Source organism: Solanum lycopersicum, chromosome 8, assembly GCF_036512215.1.
Source record: "Solanum lycopersicum chromosome 8, SLM_r2.1".
NCBI lineage: Eukaryota > Viridiplantae > Streptophyta > Magnoliopsida > Solanales > Solanaceae > Solanum > Solanum lycopersicum.
In genome coordinates, this window is record NC_090807.1 from 59516952 (window position 1) to 59538688 (window position 21737).

The 21737-nt window shown below is 33.2% G+C and overlaps 3 protein-coding genes across 5 annotated transcripts; 2 read left to right on the forward strand and 1 right to left on the reverse strand.

Annotated features, from left to right (window-relative positions):
• Positions 1-25: 25 nt before the first annotated feature.
• On the reverse strand, positions 26-2467 carry LOC101264542 (cell wall protein DAN4). Its single transcript, XM_004245381.5, has 2 exons — positions 2338-2467; positions 26-1452 (listed from the first exon to the last, which is right to left on the reverse strand). The coding sequence occupies exon 2, from the start codon at positions 1417-1419 to the stop codon at positions 157-159; it is 1263 nt and encodes a 420-aa protein (XP_004245429.1). The 5' UTR covers positions 1420-1452; positions 2338-2467; the 3' UTR covers positions 26-156.
• A 4710-nt stretch (positions 2468-7177) lies between these two features.
• LOC101246744 (delta-aminolevulinic acid dehydratase, chloroplastic) lies at positions 7178-18238 on the forward strand. Of its 3 annotated transcripts, none has more exons than XM_004245253.5 (13): positions 7178-7380; positions 8142-8467; positions 9584-9695; positions 9768-9841; positions 11957-12025; positions 12108-12191; positions 12292-12361; positions 14204-14259; positions 15607-15728; positions 16171-16242; positions 16338-16419; positions 16511-16588; positions 17660-18238. In XM_004245253.5, exons 2-13 carry the CDS (start codon positions 8162-8164, stop codon positions 17825-17827), a joined length of 1293 nt encoding a protein of 430 aa, XP_004245301.1. In that variant the 5' UTR covers positions 7178-7380; positions 8142-8161; the 3' UTR covers positions 17828-18238. The 3 variants fall into 3 exon arrangements, 2 of the variants coding, with proteins under 2 accessions (XP_004245301.1, XP_010325190.1); XR_011211240.1 differs by having other exon boundaries at positions 7240-7380; positions 16511-17562; positions 17636-18238; XM_010326888.4 differs by having other exon boundaries at positions 7380-7487.
• A 1473-nt stretch (positions 18239-19711) lies between these two features.
• Positions 19712-21708, forward strand: LOC101247048 (peroxidase 45-like). Its single transcript, XM_004245254.5, has 4 exons — positions 19712-20595; positions 20701-20901; positions 20983-21148; positions 21224-21708. Exons 1-4 carry the CDS (start codon positions 20368-20370, stop codon positions 21637-21639), a joined length of 1011 nt encoding a protein of 336 aa, XP_004245302.1. The 5' UTR covers positions 19712-20367; the 3' UTR covers positions 21640-21708.
• The last annotated feature ends 29 nt before the right edge of the window (positions 21709-21737 follow it).

Genomic DNA, 21737 nt, shown 5'->3' on the forward strand with positions numbered 1-21737 from the left:
CATAGAAAATAATTATTGCCCACTATTTCACATCATATATGAAAAATAATTACTATTCCCACTTGAAGAATTCAATGCGGTACAGTATTGCTTTTGGAAAACTACAGTAAGCATACAACAAGAAACGATTCACAAACTAAAACATTAGATGAAAATTCATTTGTGGTCTTGCCGGGAGATGACAGTTTCAAAAGCACCAGCCAGTGCTCTCACTTTGTTCTTCCTTTGCTCCCTAAGTTTGGTTGCAGTCTCTTCAATTACATTATTTGAAACGACAGATTCATTATTCTTACCTTGCACCACGTGATGTAGAGATTTTGATGATGCTACATTCGTATTTTTCACTGGTTCTGCTTCTGTAGTTTCTTCTACACCGACTTCAACTTGCTTGGAACTGAGACTTTCAGTTTCTTCTACTATGGGAGTTTCTTTCTCTTGGTTTGTTTCTTCATCCTCCTCTTTCGATTCCTGATTCTCCTCTGTTGCATTTATAACGGTTTCTTCTTTTTCCTTCTCTGATAAATCAGGCTCATTAGGCTCATTGTTGATTTCTTCTGGTTCTTCAATTTTGGTTTCTGGATTTTCCACTAGTGTGGCTGAATCATCTGGAGCGTTGATGTCCTTCAATTCAGCACTGTTTACATTTTCATTACTAAGCTCTTCAATATGATCCTCTGTGGCTGAATCGTTTTCATTTTCATTGTCATTCTCATGCTCCCCTGCATCAGAATCAGCAATCATTTCGTTGTCACTTATGGTGGTTTCCTTTTCCGTTTCATGAGTTGTTAGTTCTTGATGATCCTCTGGTTCTGACTGTTCACCCTCATGAGAAATGACATTCTGAGCTATATCTGGAGAATTTGCTGTTACTGATGCTTTTGTAGTTGAACCACTAGCACTATCATGCTTCCTGGTTGTGGTTGTGGTCGTCTTTCTTTTGGTCACTGGCCTAGAATTTAGGCCAGCACTGCGTTGTTTGCCAATGGCATCCTTACTAGTCGTAGTTTTTGATAATCTATCCAAAAGGGGTTTCTGGGAAGTGGAAGTCTTGGTTGATAAAGAAGACGATGAACGAGGAATTCTCTCCTTAGGACTAGGGGAAATTCGGGTTTTTGGTGAGGAAGAATGCAGGGGAGGGTTATTATCGAATGATCTCCTTCGAGCTAGATTAGAAGTTTTGGTACTGTGAGTGTTGTGCAGGTCACCTGAAGATGCAGACTTCTTAGCTTGAGTAATTGTTGGTTTGAGGTAGCTAGGAACATTCTTGTTTAAGGAACTAGTGGTTAATGTTGGATCAGTTTGTTTTCTAACAGTTGATGTTGTTTTTGATGTGTTTGTTGTGCTTCTTTGGTGATGTATTGGTGATGTTCCTCTCTTCTCCTTCCCTGCAGGAGCTGGCTCTCTTGCTCTTGTTGCCATTCTTTTTGCTTTTGTCTAGAATAGATTCTATATCTGCAAAACGAAACAGATGTTCAATAATTTTTGGAATCGCCCCACCAAATGGGTTCTGCAGTATGCGATCCGATTTAGTCAAAGTTCCAAAGCAGGCACCAGACAGGGTCCTTTGAAAAACCTATCATATATTTTAAAAGGACCTTTCAAACTTATCTCCTGAATTGGGGCATATGGTTGTCACTCGTCATGCCCCTTAGGCACTTTTGGACGCACTCAAATTCTGAGTCTGCGTTAGCTTGAACTAAAACTTATATATATTAAACGCAAAAATTGTATATAATAGACACATCTTACACAAGTCTTTAAAATAGCTTAGGTAGAGGATTCTTTTTCATTTATTAATTTTGCCCCAATTCATATATAATGGTTATTTTATTGTATCTTCTTTAGTTATTAACCAAAGCTAAAAAAGAGGGCATGCAAGATACAACTTCTACTTTGAGAAATTTATCTATTTACTTTTGCACATTACAAATATAAGTATTAATTGCAACAACAAGAAATTATACTTTTAAGATTACATATCACCACTATATTCAATAATGGAAAAGGGCATCTTTTTCTTTCTTTATTTCTTTCATGCACTTTGATCTAACAAAAAGACTTGTCATAATTCAAACCTTCTCAGTACCTTTAAAACATCAATAATATATTTAGCGTAATCTAACAAATGACTTTTTATTTTTATGAGATAAAGAGACTGTTTTACCAAAGCCTAAACCAATTTTTCAACCATTCCTATTCTAAATAAAGATATAAAAAAACAAATAAATAGTAACTAACAATGTTTTGGGTAAAAGATGTTTCAATTGGTTATTCATTTAGAAAGAAATATCATAAAAATTCATGAAACAAAATGCATAAACAAGGAGAAAAACACACCTTTTTGAATGAAAAGAGATTATGAAAAGCCTTTCATCAATAGGGATCTTTTTGTTTTTCTATTATTTTGGGAAAAACAAACTCAGGTATATGGGAGTAAACGAGCTTAAAACAAGGAAGGAAATGAAAGAAAGGAAGGAGAAAAAATGTTGATTTCAAAGGAAAAATAATATTTCGCGTAAATTATGAACAACCTAAAAAATGTTCAATTTCTCATGACTCACTAAATTTTATCCTAGATCATAATAAAGACATATTTATTTTTTTACGTATTAAAGTAATTTAACTTTATCGACTATAACAATAAATAAGAAACTATTTATAGCAGAAAAGTAATCAATCTCTATCCATTATTCAATTAAAGCAACTGAGGCTATGTATGAATTGCTTAAAAGAAAAACAAATAAGCGAATAATTTTTTGGCATGTGCTAATAATATTTTCTTCTTTTTAGTGTGGTTCGTTCATAATTGTCTTTTGTTCGATAAAATTAGGATAGTAAAGGCGAGGTTCAAACGAGGAAAGGCTTACGGTGGATACCTAGGCACCCAGAGACGAGGAAGGGCGTAGTAATCGACGAAATGCTTCGGGGAGTTGAAAATAAGCATACAAATTAAAAGAGATTTCCGCCTCCGGGCGGGGGTTCCCCGCGGGGCTATTACACGTATTCCCCCCGAGGGTAGCTACAAGCATAAACCGGTTTAATAAATTACGTAGAGTGATTGCTTCCATTACTGACCAGAAAGACACCAAATTCTCCTTTAGGTGCTTCAACTGCGGTATAGGTAGAAGGAGCTGGTACGGAAAAACCTTCTGTATAAGGTTCGAAATGGGGCCTCAACTTTGATTATATTATCGGCGTCAAATGTACCGACGCATCAAAAAATACGGTGAAGCAAACAATAAGAGCTTAAAGCTTCGTACACTAAGAACTCATTTGTTTTTATTAAGATTAAAAGGTCTGAATCTGAATATTAAGATTTACATTAAGATTCAAGTGTTTTGATCTGAATACACATCTAAATATTAAGATGTGGTCTCTAAATCTAAACACTAAATAATTAATGTTGTTTGTTTTTAATATATGAATGTGCATGTAAAATTAACATTAAATTAATAAAATGTCATAAAAATTTCATTTCAACAAAATATATCACTTTTGATAAAAAAAAGTTTTGAAAGTTTTAATAATCATGATTTAGAGTACAATTATTCAAACCTTGATAAACACCAATACACAAACAGTGTTCTTGACACAGTCAATACAATAAAATTATTAATATAAAAAAAACTTAAAAATATTTATGAAAACTTACCAATTCAAGAGGAAAAAAGGGTGTTTGATTGAGAAAAGAAAGAAAGAAAGTTTTTAGTTATGAGATAAAAAAAACACGCCAAAGAAGCAATATTATTATTTGATAACTTATTAAATATTCTTTTAACTATCAAAATAGCTTAAAATACTCTTCTTATTAACTATGACTTTAAAATAAGAAAAATAGGTCATTTTTCCCTTCAATTTTGCCTTAAACTATTTGAAATGAGAATTTTTTTTGGCTCCCCATTCAAAATTCGGATTCTATGCTTTTAAGAGTTAATATCTTAAAAGGTCACTTAACTTTGAGAATTTATATAGTAAAGTTATTAAACTTTATTTTATATCAATAAAATTACTCAATTTTAATATTTGTATCAATAAAATTATTTAACTACATTTATCATTAAAATTGTTAACGTCTTAAACCTAACTAATAGCAGTGAATATGGAGAAGTTTGATAATCAAATTAGTTTGCGCGTTTTTACACGAGATTTTTTTTTCTTTTCGTAGTTATTTTTGAGCCATGTATACATTTATTAATGAAGTTTAATTACAAATTTTTCACTGCAAATAAAACGTGACAACCATAATCATTGTTGTATTCGCTTAATTTATAATTATTATTATTTTATGCACTTAATTTAATAGAATTAACACACTAAATCAACATTTTACCCGTGATATAGATCCAACCCAGGAGCCCTTTATTTGTTCCTTAACTAAATGCATGATTATTAGATTTCGTTGATGTACACTTGACATAAAAAAAAATATACTATTTTGTGATATAAAAAAAATTAATGATAAATTTAGTTAACTAATTTTATTGATACAAAAGTTTAAGTTGAGTTATTTTATTGATACAAAACAAAGTTTAATGATTTTGCTAGAAAAATTCTTAAAATTGAGTGACTTTTTAAGATATTAACTCGTACTTTTAATGGTAAATATTTGAAACTTTTATATGGGAGATTATGTGATTATTATGACTATTTTAAAGAGAAAATGGCCAAAAGTCCCCCTAAGCTTAAATTCCCAACTACACACTTATTCTTTACGGAGGTCCTATCACCCCTGTGAACTTTTTAAATGTAAAATATCTAGCCCCCTATAAATTCACGCTCAGATTTGTATTAGGCAGTGGTCTATATACGCTGCCACGTAATATTTACTCTTTTTTGTAAAAAAAAATTAATAATTCTTTGTATATTTTTTTTTTTGCTTTGTATATTTTATTTATTTTTTGCTTTGTATGACATGTGATGTTGACAATTTATCATAATACAAGCTTTTTCTGCAAATGTGATATATCCTTATGCAAAAATTAATGACTATTTTCACGACTCAAATACTTCTAAATAAAGTTATTTAATGGAGAGTGCGGGGGCTGCGTGCCTTTGAAGTCCTAAAAGCAAAGATTTTGTAGAAATATATTGAAAAAATAGTTTAGAATTAATAAATGATTTGGTCTTAACTAACCACCTTATTTAGAAGGCCAATTATTGATAATTTTTTATTAAAAAGTCATACTAATTGTTTAGTGATTGAAATAATTTTACTCTCCAGGATATACTAAAATTTGCCAAAAATTCCGCTTAGCTTAACGAGAAAAGAACAAATACACCTTCGAACTATCGTAAATGGTATATAGATATCTTTGAAACATTGGTGCCCCTGCTGTCCAAAAGCTAGAGCAAATATGTTCTTTACACTAACTGAAGACTAAATTGGGACACGTGACACAATTTTACCCGTTGATAAATGTCGAATCGGTGGATAAGATTATGATACGTATATGTCCGTTAGTATAAGACTATATATGTTTTAGTTTTTGAATGGCAGCAGCACTAATGTCCCAAAATATGACGGATGATACTTGCATACTGAAAGATGGTCGATTTATTTTACCGAACACCACCCTAGGCAGTCTTACAAACGTCTGTAACACTCAGCCTATTTACACCCACGAAATTGACTAAGTATAGAAATATTTTAACAGCAAAGTTAAACAACAAACAGACTTTACAGGAACTCGTCCCAACCTTTATTAATCTGATAATTAATATAAAGGAAAGCTTCACGAATTTGTCTATGGCTAGAAAACACTCTCCCAACCTTAGACGAATTTTCACCCTTAATAAAATTTCTGCACATGGCAGTTACATGCGGCAGTTACAAATGACACATGTCCGACACTTGTCATCACAGGGTTCAAACTAAGTTTCCAACAGCTATATTTCTAACAGATAAAATCTAATTCAAATTACATTCTTATCTACACGAAATACTAATATTCTAACACTTAGAATATTTCAGTCAGCTTCCAACACTTAGAATATTTTAGCTGTCCTCCAACACTTAGTTTTATTTCAGCAATTCACGCGAACTGCCTTTGTTCTTGCCATTATCAAGTCTTCACAGCTTTGCCTTGTCAAGCCAACACGCTGTCTTGCCAATGACTCTAGCCCGCACGTAAGCCTTGCACGTTCAAGCTGCCTTGCCAACACTCAAGCATCTTGAACTTGTGTTGCACTGTTTTGCCCTCATCCATGTCAAGACCAATGCCTAAGATCTTGACATGTCTGCACGTAGTTAGATCAAATAGTTTACGGGTCTAACACATACCATTTATGATAGTTGGTGGTATATTTATCCTTTTGATGAAGTGACGATTTAGTAAGCATTCACTCTCCCTTCTCAATTTTCATGTGTCAAAAAAAGAAGGGAAAAGGGTCTGATATACCCTCAACTTTGTCATTTAGAGCTGATATACCCCTCGTTATAAAAATGGCTCATATATGCCCTTACCGTTATACAAACGGCTCACATATACCCCTGCCGTTACAAAATGGCTCACATATACCCTTTATTTAACGGAAATTAAAAAATTAGTTTTAAATTTATATTTGTTACTTCTAATTTTTTTAAAAAAAATTATTTAGGGGTATATATGATTCTTTTATCAAAGTTTAAGGTATATTTTAATTTTTTTCATACATAAATTATTTTTTGACTTCTTTTATTATAATTATTTGAGTTTCTTGTTTTTTCTTTCATTCCTTAGTTTTAAAAAAAAATTTAAACTATTTTTTTTGTGTGTATTGTAATTTAATTTCGTATTCGAAGAAAAAATTTGGTCATCTATAATAAGTTTTACAAGAATATTAGTGAAACATAAATAAATTTGATTATCAAAATAATAGTTATAAATTAGTCATTAAAACAAAAAAAGTCAAAAAAAATATGTTTGACAAGAATTAAATTTACTCATATGGGATTATATTTTTTAGAAAAAAATAATAAAAATTTAGATTAAAATTATTATTTTTTTCATTTCCGTTAGAGGAAAAGGGTATATGTGGGCCATTTGTTTACAAGTAGGGGTATATATGAGCCACTTTTATAACGAGGGGTATATCAGCTCTAAATAACAAAGTTGAGGGATATATCAGACCCTTTTCCCAAAAAAAAAAGTTACACCAAAATATTATATAGATTAAAAGAAAATACAATTCAAAGCTTATATTCCAAAATTCAAGATTTTTTTTTTTTCTTATAATAATAGGGTTGGTAACAACTAAAGCAAAGAGGGCCCAACAAGAAGCATACGACATTTGACTCGACAAATTTTTTACATTAAATGACAACTGAAATCTATCTTCTTCTCTGAATTCGCCATCTTATTCATCTTCAGATAAGATTATTCAACTCTCCTTCCTTCAAAGGTAAAATTTTTTGCTCCTCTTTTACTTGGTGTTCTGTAAAATTACTTGAGAAAAATCACATCTTTTGGCTCAATTTTGCTTTTCAATACCTCAAATTGTCAATTCTTGTAATATTAGCTCTTTTGGTTTTACTCTAGTTGATTTATACATTTTGAATTCACTTTGTTTTGCCAATTGATTGAGAAAATTATATGTTAAGCTCAATTATGGTTTGGAATGCTCAAAATCATTTTTTTTTTGGGTAGGTGAGTGGGTGGGTGGTAGGGGTTGTTTCTGTTATTGGGTTTGCTTCAGTTGGAGAGATGAGTTTGAAAGTTCCTATCTTTTTTGGGTTTTATCCAAATAGCTCAAGAAATCATATATTCATCTCCATTGTGCTTACAAATGCTAAAATTTCTAATTTTGTAATGAAAGTGTTTCTAGGTTCTTGTTGTTATTGGTTTTTTTAACAGTATCATTAGATAAAATTTGGGTTTGGGCCAGATTTTTGAGAAAATCACATGGTATGCTCAATTATGTTTTGGAATGCTCAAATTCCAATTTTGTGATGTACTGTTTTTCATATTTTTTTTTGTTATTATGTGTGGATTTGTTGCAGTAAAATGATGCATTTGAAGTTCGTAGCTAAATTATGCTTTGTAAAGCTCAGAATTCCATCTGTAAAATATGATCTTTTCGGGTCTTCGTGTTATGGGATTTTGAGTTGTGTGCATATTATGGGATTTCAAATTGTAATATATGCACTTTCCCTCATATTGTAGTGCTGCTTATCTGAGCAATCATGGCTTCTGCGGCAATGTTGAATGCACCTTGTAATATTGGAGCTGTAAAGTTTGAGGTGAAACTGAAGCCATCGCCAAATTTGTTTTGTGCACGGCCTTCTGTTAAGTTGAATCAAAGGAGGGTGTTAACCATTAGAGCTAGCAAGGAAGGGCATGATAATGGGTCTAGCTCAGGGCCCTTGAGAAAGATGGGGTTGACTGATGAGGAGTGTGAGGCTGCTGTAGTTGCCGGAAATGTACCTGAAGCTCCTCCGGTTCCACCAAAGCCGGCTGCACCTGACGGTACCCCTATTGTGTCTTCACTGGTTAGTTTTCAGACATCATTATTTTTAATTATGCCAATTTTGCCATTTTAGAGATGGCGAGGAAGTGTTAAGTGGACCACCTTTTTCATTAGTTTTGGAGGACTGTTTTGATTGCTTATTGGCTTTGGTTTTGGTGGCATATTCTCTAATCTGCTAAACGTTATTTTCTAATCTCCGTATCAAATTGTTACAGGAATTAGATGTTTCATGAGTCCAGAGTGTTTGATTTGTTTGTAATTGAACTAGCCAGATGTAAGTTGGATACTATGGTGTATTTTACATGTAATATACATTGTTTCTGAATTACAAGTAACTTACCAACTGTCAAAATAGCAGAAGCAGTGGAGAACAAATTGCTCTGACAACTTAGTCATAATTGAGTACAGGCATCTCCATAAATGATAACTAACTTAGGATATTAAAAATGGATTCATCTACTGAATTGAGGCAAAAATTTCATAAAATGCTAGTACTGTATTGGAAGACTGCTTAACTATTGTTGATGGGTGTTATTACATTTGAATTCAAGATTCTTTCAAACATTTATCCAGAGTTCTAGTTACAGAAAGGCGAAAGCCTTATAAAGGAAAGTGATCATACTTTGAGAAAATTACACCGGACTATAAAATCTTGAAATTGACAGATAAGGTCTAACGACAACTTCTTTGAACATCTTTGACTATTCTTATCTGGATGGAGGATGCTGAATGTTGATGCGATACTTGCAAATTACATGATATTTACTTGTAGTGTATTTCTGGTATTTTTAGAACATTGAGGGTCCTTATTCCATTTACACAAGATGATCAGCGATCTTTGTGAGACATCCCTATGATTACTTGACTCTGAAGTGGTGTAGTTAATATTTTATCCTTCAACTTCTAGAAAAAAATATCCTTCAACTTCTACTCTTCTTGTAGGTTGTCAGTGGGTACTACATTTATAATTTTGTAAGTAATAGTGTTAACTTGTTTAGTTTGTATAACTGATAGCATCTTGGTTGAATTGTTGGATGGTATGGTGATAATGCTTTAATATAGACTCAACACTGCATCAGAAGTTGATAGATTGATTTGCTATGTGCCTGTAGCTAATGACTGGATGTTGCTTGTATAGCCAATTAATAGGAGACCACGCCGTAATCGTAGGTCGTCAGCAGCAAGAGCTGCATTCCAGGAAACAAATATAAGCCCTGCAAATCTTGTATATCCACTATTTATTCATGAGGGTGAGTACTTGTCTGAATTCCTCTCTGCTTATAACATGTATCAATCTGTTCTTACGAATCACACACTTGCAGGTGAAGAGGACACACCTATTGGAGCAATGCCTGGATGTTATAGGCTTGGATGGAGGCATGGTCTTGTTGAAGAGGTCGGTGAGCTATCCCTAGGATTCTTTGTCCTCTATAATGTCTTTTTTTAGATCAGAATTTCAGCATTTTGGTTCCTTAATTCAATTCTTCTTTGTCTAATTGATCTTGTCATATAATCCTGCTCCCTGTTCTTCCAAATTTTAGCTGGTGATAATGAAGTATCTGATGCATTTGATCACATAAATAGCGAGCAATGTTCTTTATCAAGTATCTAATGTTTATGATAGGTGGAAGGTAGTTTCGTTTAAGGCAGCCTGACCACCGTAACTCTACTTTGGGCCATAAGTAGCTCTCTCCTTGATTAATTTTGATATGTTGACCTTGTAGCCCTGCTTTGTATTGGTTCACAGTGTATCTAATTGATGATGATGTGCTGCATTGGTCTTGTTGCTATGATTTTGCTATATCTTGAGGGTGATTTGCTTTCCATTGTCCATTTGTTTTCCATTATGTATGTTATTATGACCAGACCAGTATCATTACAATATTGCTAGTATTAATGATAAAAACCATTATCATTACATTATTGCTGGTATCAATGATCAAAGTTTTACCATAGCATTAGGGGTAAAGTGTCTTTCTTGTTTGGTGATCAGTCAACGAAGTCATTCTGGATAAACAAAACGCTATCCTCGTAATTTGTTGTAGGTTTTTATTTTTCAATTTTCGATGTTGTATTTATTGGAGAGGGGTAGAGGGGCAGAGGGGCAGGCCCATTATTCACTTTGTTTTAAACCATGCTCCAAGGGCTAGGGGGATTTCTCTGTTACAAAAAAAAAAGATTTCCTCTTTTTGGGTTGGGAAAATACATCACCGGATTTTAGGCTAAATAAAGACTATGATCATTTGTGGGTACCAGTCACACATGTCAGGATTATCAACGGACATGCCTGTCTAGATTCTGACTGCTCTTGTTTGGCAAAAATAATTAAAATAACGCTGTCAAGAACTCTGCTCTCAGATTCCTCTGAGGCACTCGCGATGTGTAATAAGAGAGGTGTGTGGTCTGGACATATTATTCAGTATTTTAAATATATTCAAGACTTCAATTACAGATACCAGAACAAAGTATAAATTTCGAATTCAGGTCCAATATTCATTGTAACTTTGTTAGGTTGGGTAGGATGAAAGACATTATTTTTTCAAAAGAAAGAAAGACCTGCAAAGAATTCCTTTTCTTTTTTTTCACCAAAACAGTATTTAATTATAATCTTCCAGTGAATAAATCGATCTTTTTTTCCCATCTCAAAAAAGACTGATTTATTCACTGGAAGATGATAGTTAAATTCTGGTTTGGTAAAAAGGAAATCTTTGCAGGTCCTAGGTGCAGGTTTAACTTTTAAGTGTAGATATCAGGAAAAAGGGAAGGACAATAAACAGAGAAAAAGAAAAAGAAAAAGAAATAGAAATGCATACAACAACTATTAAAATTTACTACTACACCTCAATCACAAGCAAATTGGGGGATCAGACAAGCTACCATGTATACTCACGTATATACTTATTTGCTAATGGGTTGAGAATGTATAGGATGCTCTTTTAATTGGAGGAAATTACCTTGGAGGCTAATAAGTACTTTGGCGATAATTGGTACTTTTACAATTCTTTTGTCCATGTTATTGACAGCCTCATGTACAATATTCAAGGAAACCTACATTTACTTGAGTAGAAATCAAACAAAGTACTTGTAAGCTAAAATTAGTTGCTGTAAATCTGTTGTAGCAGAAGTGGAGTCTCCAGTGGATGATACATGGGTAGGCTATTATAGATGGGTCTGTATTGCACTCAATTGCTCATCTGCAGTTGCCGCCTCTGATTGAGAAGTAAATACCAAATGGAACTTGAACATTTCTAGAATTTTACCAGCTTCCAGAATATGATCATTCTTCACACTTACTGTCATATGCTTTTAGAGGGCTCATATAAGTCTTGTCGATGATTTGGTTCCAAGCTTGCTGTCCGTGACACATAATTTTCAGTACTTAACAAAACAACAAATTGGCTTGGTTAAAGATACATCTAGATCATATTTAAGGATTCAACTGCGATCATAGCACCTTTGTAATACTTCTGTGCATTCTTTTGAGCAAGTGGATTTACTTTTTCTTATGCAGGTCGCAAAGGCAAGGGATGTTGGAGTCAACAGCATTGTGCTCTTCCCAAAAGTTCCAGATGCTTTAAAGGTCCTCTTCTAGACTTCTACCAGCATAAATTTCCATGTACCATCTGACTTCAGATTATATAACTTGTTTCCTGCAACTTCAGACCTCTACAGGAGATGAAGCTTACAATGACAATGGATTAGTGCCCCGAACAATACGTTTGCTGAAAGACAAATACCCTGATCTTGTATGTCGATACATATCATCTGGTTTCTTTTATCTGCTTAAACAACTTTTCTGTGGGAAAATCCTGGCGCTTCCTTTTATGTTTGATGCGTTTTCAATAGGTTATCTACACTGATGTTGCTTTGGATCCATATTCATCTGATGGGCATGATGGCATTGTGAGAGAAGATGGTAAGACATAATTTTGTGTTCATACCAGCCTAATGAGAAAACCTTTTATTGCCAAATTACATAAAAATTAAGAAAAAACAGTTCTAATAGATATAATACACATGAACCCATGGAATCCATTCTGTAAATTCTATCTCATATAGCATATCCTATTATTGTAGCTTATGTTTATTATCTCTGTTAACTTTGAATTGATGCTGATGCAATGAGGTAAGTTCTCTTTCTTGGTTATGGTGATAGCTGTTAGTGTACTTCAGTCTTTAGCTTCTTGAATTATTATATGAAGGAGTAAGTTGTCTTGTTTACTGAAATATTTGGATGATGATCTTTTCTTTCATCACTTCGGGTCACCATAAAGCATAAACCGCCAGTAGCAAAATTCCTCTTCAACACAAAACCATTCTTTTTTGTTGAAATCATTTCATCAAACATGAAAACTTCATACATCTTACTTTTGTGACTCCTATTTGTAAGGTAATAACTGATAGCTTTTGAAACTATACTGATTCTTGATGACACTTTATCTCTATCATGGATGCTTCCCTGGATTGCAATCTGAAATATAAATGCAAGTTATATTTATCAAAAGTAATTAAAGCTGCATTTATCATTGCAAATAATTTTACAGAAAATATTTGCTGTGAAGATGAGGAGAAAATAACTTGTATTGGGCTTTTTAAGAGCTTATGATAGATAAACCTTTTTCTTGTTTTCTCTTTCTATGTATTATTTTAAAAATAAAGATATGAACAAAAAAGGCCTTTATTTGGAAAAATTGGGAATGCTTTTAATTCCTGTTGCAGTATAGTAATCTTTGTTTAGCAGCTGTAGGATTCCTAAAGCACCTTATAGTTTTTTTTAATTTTTGGGTAATACCACTCTCAATTAGGAGTATCTATAGTTCTGTTTGATTTAGTTTTAACCTAAAAGGAAACCAACAAACTATGTTGGTTTGATAAATAAACAAACCAAACTAAATCAAATGTTTTTTTTTCAGTTTTTTTTCTTCGATTTTTTAGTCACGTGAAACACAAATTCAATTCACAGCAAAAGGTAAAATCTCTCAAATGTCAATACATGTTTAGAAATAATCAAGCAGATAGATTAACTTATCATCTATTGAAACATCCACATATGGGAAGTTCACCTTGAGACATGATAATTATCCACTTCCAAAACTAATAAAACAAATATACATCCATCTATGCTGCCAAAATTAATTAAACTTAATGATTTAAAAATAATATACAAATCACGCCTAAATGACTTCAATATATGTGAATAGAAAATTCAAGCAAGCATCACGAACATGTTAAGACAAATTTAAAATTTTTTTGTTATTAAAACTATATAAAGTTCTAAAAGAATATCTACCAGATATTTATGTCTGTAGAATTATACAAAATCCAATTGATACAAGTCAATGAACAAGTTTTTTCAGTCAGTTTGGTTTGGTTTTTTAGTAACACCTAACTCTCTTGGAAGTTCTAATACTGCAGTTTGTATGTGTTTGAGAAAGGCTTCCAACAGTTGATACCTTTAGCATGGCCTTAGTTATGAATGTTTGTCAAAGTTTTGTTGGTGACATTTGTACTTGTTTCTCTGTTGTTAATTGTGTATCTCCTCTTTTGCATCAATGGTATTTTATTTTCCATAAAAGGATTAGAATTGGATGAATTTCCTTGTTAATAGAGCTTGAGCGAAGACAAAATGTTTAAAGACGAAGATAACACAAAAATATTTGCCTTTATGTGTTTAATAAAAATGAATGACCACAAATGTACAGAGTTAATGGCTTTTTGAATACTTAAGTTTGGTTTTGGTCTTCTGAAATGGCTGCAGGAGTTATCATGAATGACGAGACTGTGCATCAGTTGTGCAAACAGGCAGTTGCTCAGGTTATCTTCTATTTCATATGATAATGTTTCTTCACAACAGACAAGCTTCCATCGCTGTTTCTACACTTGCTTATATACATATTTCATTTTGAACTTTGTTGAGCTGCACCATTTCGTGTTCTTCGAGAATAATTTCTGTAATGCTGGCTGAGTGTTTGACTTGAGAAGTTGAGATATTATTCTTACTTTTGCAAGTAGTGTGACCTTACCGGGAAAACTATTCACCATGTCATTTTGCTGGATATAGAGATTAGAGGCTGATGGCTAAATATCTAGTTGAAGAACAATTATTATTGATGGTCGCCATCTCTTTCTTTTTATTGTTTTTATTCCTTTCTTTTACCTGCTATTGTTTCTTTTAAGACTGAACATGATTGTAGTCATTATGATTACTAAGTATAGAAGCTTACAATCCCAAAAAGGTTTGATGGCCACCATCTCTTTCTTTTTATTGCTTTTATTCCTTTCATTTACCTACTATTGTTTCTTTTAAGACTGAACATGATTGTAGTCATTATGATTACTAAGTATAGAAGCTTACAATCCCAAAAAGGTTAATTCATCCCAAGTGGGGATACAGCGACATTGGTGGAATAATGCTAGTCATGCAGGAAAACCAGCCTGAGTGGGTGTAATAGGTTGAAGGCAATGGCGCTGAAGATTTGGGTGGGTGGGTAAGGGCATTGTCAGAGAGAAAATTGGGAAATAACACATCATTTAGTTTTATTTTATGCGGCACCACATGTAGTACTGGATGTTACTCAGGAATTAATTTTCAAATAGTATCATGTTAGTAACTCCACAGGGGAGTGTCTGTGTGACTACTACTCTCAAATCTTCAATAACTAGGCCATTAGATTGCAAACTAAGTCATTTTGCAGTTAGTCAAACCAGGTGGTGATGAACACTTCTAGGGTTCTCAATAACTGCTCTTATGTATACTTGTTTGTCTGTGTATCCACAAGAATCTGAACCAACAACTTGCAAGTTCAATATATCAGCATAGAAGCCCAATACGACCTCAAACAACAGAAAAGAAGAAACTAGCTGTTGAAAAACAGTCTTCTAACTTTAAAAAAAAAAAACCGGAGTAACCAAATTACAACACTGAATAATATATCCTAAAATATGATTAAGTTCAGTACTCTTTCCAATTGATGATGCTAGCTCTTGAACTTGGTTTTGTCGTTGTGAATAATGAATATAATGCTTTTCTAAACTAAAGCCAGGTATAAATTAGGTGTCTGTTCATTTTCCCTTTGCTCTTTTATGCTTGCATGCATTTTATTGATAATCTTTTATCAAAATGCAGTGTCTAATCTTGTTATTTCTCTTCTTTTATCTTAGGCCAGAGCAGGAGCAGATGTTGTCAGTCCAAGTGACATGATGGATGGTCGTGTCGGAGCAATTCGAGCAGCTCTTGATGCTGAAGGATTTCAGCATGTGTCAATCATGTCATATACGGCAAAGTAATTTTCAGAACTCATAAGTTCTGTCAATGTAGATATTATATATAAGTCCTGGAAATATTTAGTTGTTTGCAGATAGATTCAGTATTCAATAGATTCAGTATTCAATGAGGCCATTTTTCTATGTTTGTGCTTTACCCCTCTTGTATATTGAGAAGTATATCTTACATCTTAGATCAAAGCCTAAATGGGTTAGCATCATCATATGGTAACTTCTCATTTTATTTTTTAATGTAAGCACTCAGAGGCAGCTAAAGATCTTATTCTTTTCATGTAAGAGAATTTGGTGATCAGTCTCTCCAATGGTTCCGGATATTATTGGTCTAAGAACTTAGAACTCAGAGCTTTGTTTATTTTATTTTTTTGCTTTTATGGATTCTTTAATATTGAAACTCAACTTCCATCTTTTTTTTTTGACTTGTTAGCTTGAATTATATTGCAGGTATGCAAGCTCCTTTTATGGACCTTTCAGAGAGGCTTTAGATTCAAATCCACGTTTTGGAGATAAGAAAACGTACTGAACAACAGGCTATTATTATTTTCCTTTCATCAAATATCATTCATTATGTAGACAAGATGAGTGTCTTTGAACTTGGTTTTCACATGCAGTTATCAGATGAACCCCGCAAATTACAGAGAAGCATTAGTTGAGATGCAAGCAGATGAGTCTGAAGGAGCTGATATTCTTCTTGTTAGTATCACATTTGTTGTTCTGCAGAAATTTGGAAATATACTATTCTTCTAAAGTTGCTGCTGCTTCTTTTTTTTTTTTGGCATATCAGGTTAAACCAGGTTTGCCTTATTTGGATATTATTAGGCTTCTTCGGGATAAATCTCCTTTGCCCATAGCTGCCTATCAGGTACTCAGATGTTCATTTAGTTTGTTTGTCATCATCCTTTTTATAAGTAATCAAAGATTTTATAAATGTTTGCACTAGCCACTGCGAGAAAACATCGCTACTGATTGTGCAGACTTCCTCTTGTATCTAAAATTGCATCAACATCCTGTACAGTAACCAGGTTGCACCAAAAAACTAGCAAAATAATACTGAATATCTTTGTATAAGGCTATGTAAATTTCTCCTATGGCCTTAAAAAGTTCTTTCATTTCTTTCAAGCCAAAAGTCCACCAACTGGCTTGAGGGATGCAATGGAACCCTAGTTTGTTTTTAAGTTTGTGCTTAAGAAGAGTTGCTTCATATTCAGCATTGTCATTTAGATGAGTTGCAATAATAAGTCCAAAAAGTTCACTCAAGGGTTTTGATGCTGCTGTGTGACAGATTTGAGATCTCTTCAATTTACCTGCACGTTATTTTCTTTCTTGAACAATATATTTGTCACGAATTTTGGAATCTGAAACCTTTGTACAGTCTAGACTTGAGCTATTGGTATGCAGAATTTAGGAAGATTTCTGGGGCTCTATGCTCTCAGTATATCTCGTCACCGCTGCACCTAGTTTTCTGACTCTTGCCCATTTGTTTACAAGCACAAGGGACTCTGAGGGTAAAGAAAACTCTTTTTCCTGATAAATGACCCCTTCTTCCAAATAGCTCTAAATGCTTTGCCAAGTGAATGATTAAGAGTTCAAGACTTGTTTTTGCAGAATTGTTGAATCGTTCAGTTCTGTTAAATTTAACAGTTTGACAAAGTAGCACTCTGGTGTATTGAATATAATTGCTAGTGGACTAATTCACACACCATCAAGCATCATAGAGAGCGTCTTTTCATCGTCATGCAAATTGGGAGTTCATTAAACAAAAAAATGGAACTTGTGACATGACATATCCATATTCTTTATATGATACCCTATCATCGTCTTCTTTTACAGTTTCTGGTATCTGAAAACCAATTTCTGCTAATATCCTTCTAGTTTTCGCCTTCATTTCTACACTATAGTCTTCCAACAGTTTCTCGGGTTTCTTTCTTCACAGGTTTCAGGTGAATACTCGATGATCAAAGCAGGTGGGGTTCTAAAAATGATCGATGAAGAAAGGGTTATGATGGAATCATTGATGTGCCTTCGACGAGCTGGTGCTGACATAATTTTGACCTATTTTGCTCTGCAAGCCGGTAGATGCCTGTGTGGAGAGAAGAGGTAAAAGCTAGCCGGATCATAAAGGAATTTGAGACGAAGAAGATTTTCAAGTGAACTTTGTAAACTAGTTGGTGTGAGCTTTGATTTAAAAAAGTAGCAGAACGACTATGTTAGCCGAGGGTCAACGGGAACAAGTCAATCTCTCTACCTCACAAAGGTAGGGTAAGGTGTGCGTACATCCTACCCTCCCCAGATCCCACTTGTGGGACTACACTGGGTATGTTGTTGTAATTGAGTACGTTGTGTCTCTATTTTCTTGTTTACTCAAGCACCAAATTTGTTTAGATTATTTGATGTGAGCTTGATTTAGAGGATTCCCTTTGTAACCATTTTGTTCATTTCCTAGCTCTAACATTTTGAAGTTATTAATGAAAAAAATAAAAATAAAAAGATGAGTAAAAATTGTTTCAACTTACACACATGGTATGTTGTTTTTGTTGTTTTCCCCACACTGGCAGTGCTACCATATTTGGATTAATTTCCCTAAAGTCAATTGTTTACTTTTGTAGGTTGTCATGAAGCTCTACACCTTTAAATTGATATTAGAAATGGACATAGTTCAACACCAAATCACTAGTTCCATAGGCTTTTGTGTTTTGGCTCCTTTCTTCTTTTATTATTGATATATATCATAAATTGGGATGGATCTGACTTTGATATCACGATAGATATGGATTATAAGTGTAATTCAATCCCAAAAGTTGATTCATGAGGTGAGAATTGTTAAGAACACATACGAGAAGATTAAATAATCCATCACCAATTTTTCGAGTTTAATATTGTGAGAAAATAATTTATTCAAAAAAAACATCCTTGTTGACTATGCTTAATTTGTGTGTTATGTATAATTGTCACATGCAGGCACATTAAAGATCACTTTTATAGATTATAGATTGATATTTATTGTTCACTTGTGACAGGCAAACCAGGCCATGAGTGAGATAATACAAACAAAAAACAGGCAAAAAAACTAAGTGCATGCATGTGGTGCCTCACCAATTCATCATGTTGGGACTTTTTTTTTTTTTTAGGTATAGTTTTATTATTTCGATATTTTCGTTTCATCGAGTCTCATTTGAAGGAAAGTACTTTCAATCACAAATTTTGGAGGATTTTTTTATCTTTATTAAAGGGAAGTACTTCCTAACATTTAATTTATGAAAGAATTGTTGTAGTTATCTTTTTAAGTAATTTGATAGTGTCAAATTTCTTTTTTACATTGTCAATATGTAAAATTTAAAAGTTTTAATTTCTTTCGTTTTTCCTGCTTTATTTAATATTCCTGATTTCCAATTACTTTGTTGAAAAGAGAAAGTGGAGGGTAAGGGTAAAATAATAAAACAATGTATAAATGTTAGGTTATTAATTTTTATAAGAGGACGTAGACTATAGTATTTTATTATATTGAATAAAAGTACATTTAGAGACGTGGATTAAAGTAACAATCTTTGAATTATTATAATGAGAAAAATACAAAATTGTGAATAGGATTAATTGATAATATATTACATTTTTAATCCAGAAAAATTGTTCAAGCCCATTCCCCAAATTGTACCTCATGGGATAAAATAATCATGTTAAAGAATAATTATGGTATGATAAGATCACATTAGTTAGTTTGATGTGAGAAGTATAATTTTAATTTTTGAAAAGTATTTTTGCCCTTTAAAATCATAAGAAAAAACTATAAATATCGAGGGAGAAATCAAATACATATACAAGAAGGACTACAACTTTTTAAATTGCAACAGTACTAGAAATTATGTTTAATCAGATCCCAATACTTATACAAGATATCGAGGGAGAAGCTAAAAAAACAAATAAAAACATCAAATTAATGGACAAAACATATATGTCCATATATAGTGTGGTAGTTAGAAAAATGATAATCCCCTTTCTTATGTCATTTTGTAATATTAATTTCTTCTAATTAGTTATTAGTACATCTCAATCTTATGTAAGATTTTCCCACAATTATAAAAAGATAGATGTCAAATCATTTGCCAAACAAGTGTTGGGCAAAAATAAGAGGAAATAAGCTGTCATTTGATGTTTTTATTATATTGGTGCATGCATGTGACTTCTTTAGTGCTTTCTTCATCCCTAGTCACTAACTAACAACTTCCTATATTTGTTTTTGCTTTTTACTACTTTTTTTTAAAAAAAAATGTCAAATTGAATATTTATTTTGTGTTGTCTTTATAACATTCCCAATTCATCTTTTGCTTCTTTGGGGGAATGTTATAAATTTTATTAAAAGATTTGCATGCCATGTTGGAACAAATACAAGATTTAGATTACTTTTTCTTTTACAACACAACAACAAAAATTACTATTAGTAGTTATTGAATTGATGAGAAGGGAAAAAATATCAGTATTTTCACACTTGAATATTTTAATGAAAATTTGTTTATTTTTTCTCAGTGAATTGTTTTGGTGAAAAAATTACTATCTCTTGACAAATTAAATATTAGTGAAATTAATTAGTACTACTATTTATATAAAGTCACACTAAACCTTTCAAAAGAAATTACACAAGAAATAATGGATAGGTTGATCAGTAGTAGTCAGCTTCTTCACTTGATCCTCCTCCTACTCTCTATCATGTCAAATACAAGCTGTATTAATGCTCAGCTCCATCGCGATTTTTATCGGAATTCGTGTCCGAACGTAGAGTCCATCGTCCGATCAGCAGTTGAACAGAAGTACAGACAGACCATTGTTACAGCAGCTGCAACTCTTAGACTCTTCTTCCATGATTGCTTTATTCAGGTATATATAAATAAAAAAGATTCTTGTAACAAACCGTTGTACATGCACCACCCTCCCAGACCTGACTTGTGAGATTATACTGAGTATGTTATAATATACCGTCAGGGTTGTGATGCTTCGATCATACTGAGATCTTCAGGAAATAACACAGCAGAGAAGGACCATCCAGACAATATATCACTTGCTGGAGATGGATATGACACTGTTATTAAAGCTAAAGCTGCAGTTGATAATGTTCCTGCTTGCAAGAACAAAGTATCATGTGCTGATATTTTAGCCATGGCTACTAGAGATGTCGTTGCGTTGGTAAACGATATACTCTTTACTTCTGTTTCTCAGATGTTACTATACTCGAAGACGACTAATCTAGCTATGTATAATGTGTAGGCAGGAGGACCACATTATGCTGTTGAATTAGGAAGAAGGGATGGCAGAGTTTCTTCACAAAATAGTGTACCTAGCAATTTACCTCATTCTGAGTTTCACTTGAAGAAGCTCCTTCCTATGTTCGCGTCTCGCGGTCTCTCTATCAGACATTTGATTGCCCTCTCTGGTACATTACCCATCTCCCTATTTTCTTCTTTCTTCATTGGCAAAAGATACTAAAACATTATCATGATTTACGCAGGAGCACATACCCTAGGATTTTCACATTGCAACCAGTTCTCAAACAGGATATACAGCTTCAACAGTAAACGCAAGGTTGATCCAACAATTAATGAAGTTTATGCTAAGGAACTACAAGAAATGTGCCCACAGAACGCATCTCCTGGAGTAGTTATCCCCTTGGATCCAGATACCCCTCAAGTTTTCGATAACATGTATTTCAAGAATCTTCAGAGGGGGAAAGGGCTGTTCACTTCAGACCAGACACTGTATACTAAAAGAGGATCAAGGAATATAGTCGATTTGTTTGCATCAAACAAGACAGCTTTTGAAAGGGTTTTCATTGCTGCCATGACAAAGCTTGGAAGGTTCGGGGTCAAAACTGGAAATCTTGGTGAAATTCGAAAAGATTGTGCTGTAGTGAACAGAATAGAGTAGATTCTAGGACCATTGTGCATCACTTGTTTCAAATTCCAATAATCTCGCAATAAGGTTTAATCTTGTTAATGAAGATTCGAAGTAGGTAAAAACTGACT

Excerpts from the sequence above, each read along its gene's own strand:
- LOC101264542 (XM_004245381.5), bottom strand. The coding sequence starts at position 1,419 with ATGGCAACAAGAGCAAGAGAGCCAGCTCCTGCAGGGAAGGAGAAGAGA.
- LOC101246744 (XM_004245253.5), top strand. The coding sequence starts at position 8,162 with ATGGCTTCTGCGGCAATGTTGAATGCACCTTGTAATATTGGAGCTGTA. Across the intron at positions 12,192-12,291 it reads AAGACAAATACCCTGATCTT|GTTATCTACACTGATGTTGC; the intron begins GTATGTCGATAC and ends CGTTTTCAATAG. Across the intron at positions 12,362-14,203 it reads TGGCATTGTGAGAGAAGATG|GAGTTATCATGAATGACGAG; the intron begins GTAAGACATAAT and ends AAATGGCTGCAG.
- LOC101247048 (XM_004245254.5), top strand. The coding sequence starts at position 20,368 with ATGGATAGGTTGATCAGTAGTAGTCAGCTTCTTCACTTGATCCTCCTC. Across the intron at positions 20,902-20,982 it reads CTAGAGATGTCGTTGCGTTG|GCAGGAGGACCACATTATGC; the intron begins GTAAACGATATA and ends TATAATGTGTAG. Across the intron at positions 21,149-21,223 it reads ACATTTGATTGCCCTCTCTG|GAGCACATACCCTAGGATTT; the intron begins GTACATTACCCA and ends TGATTTACGCAG.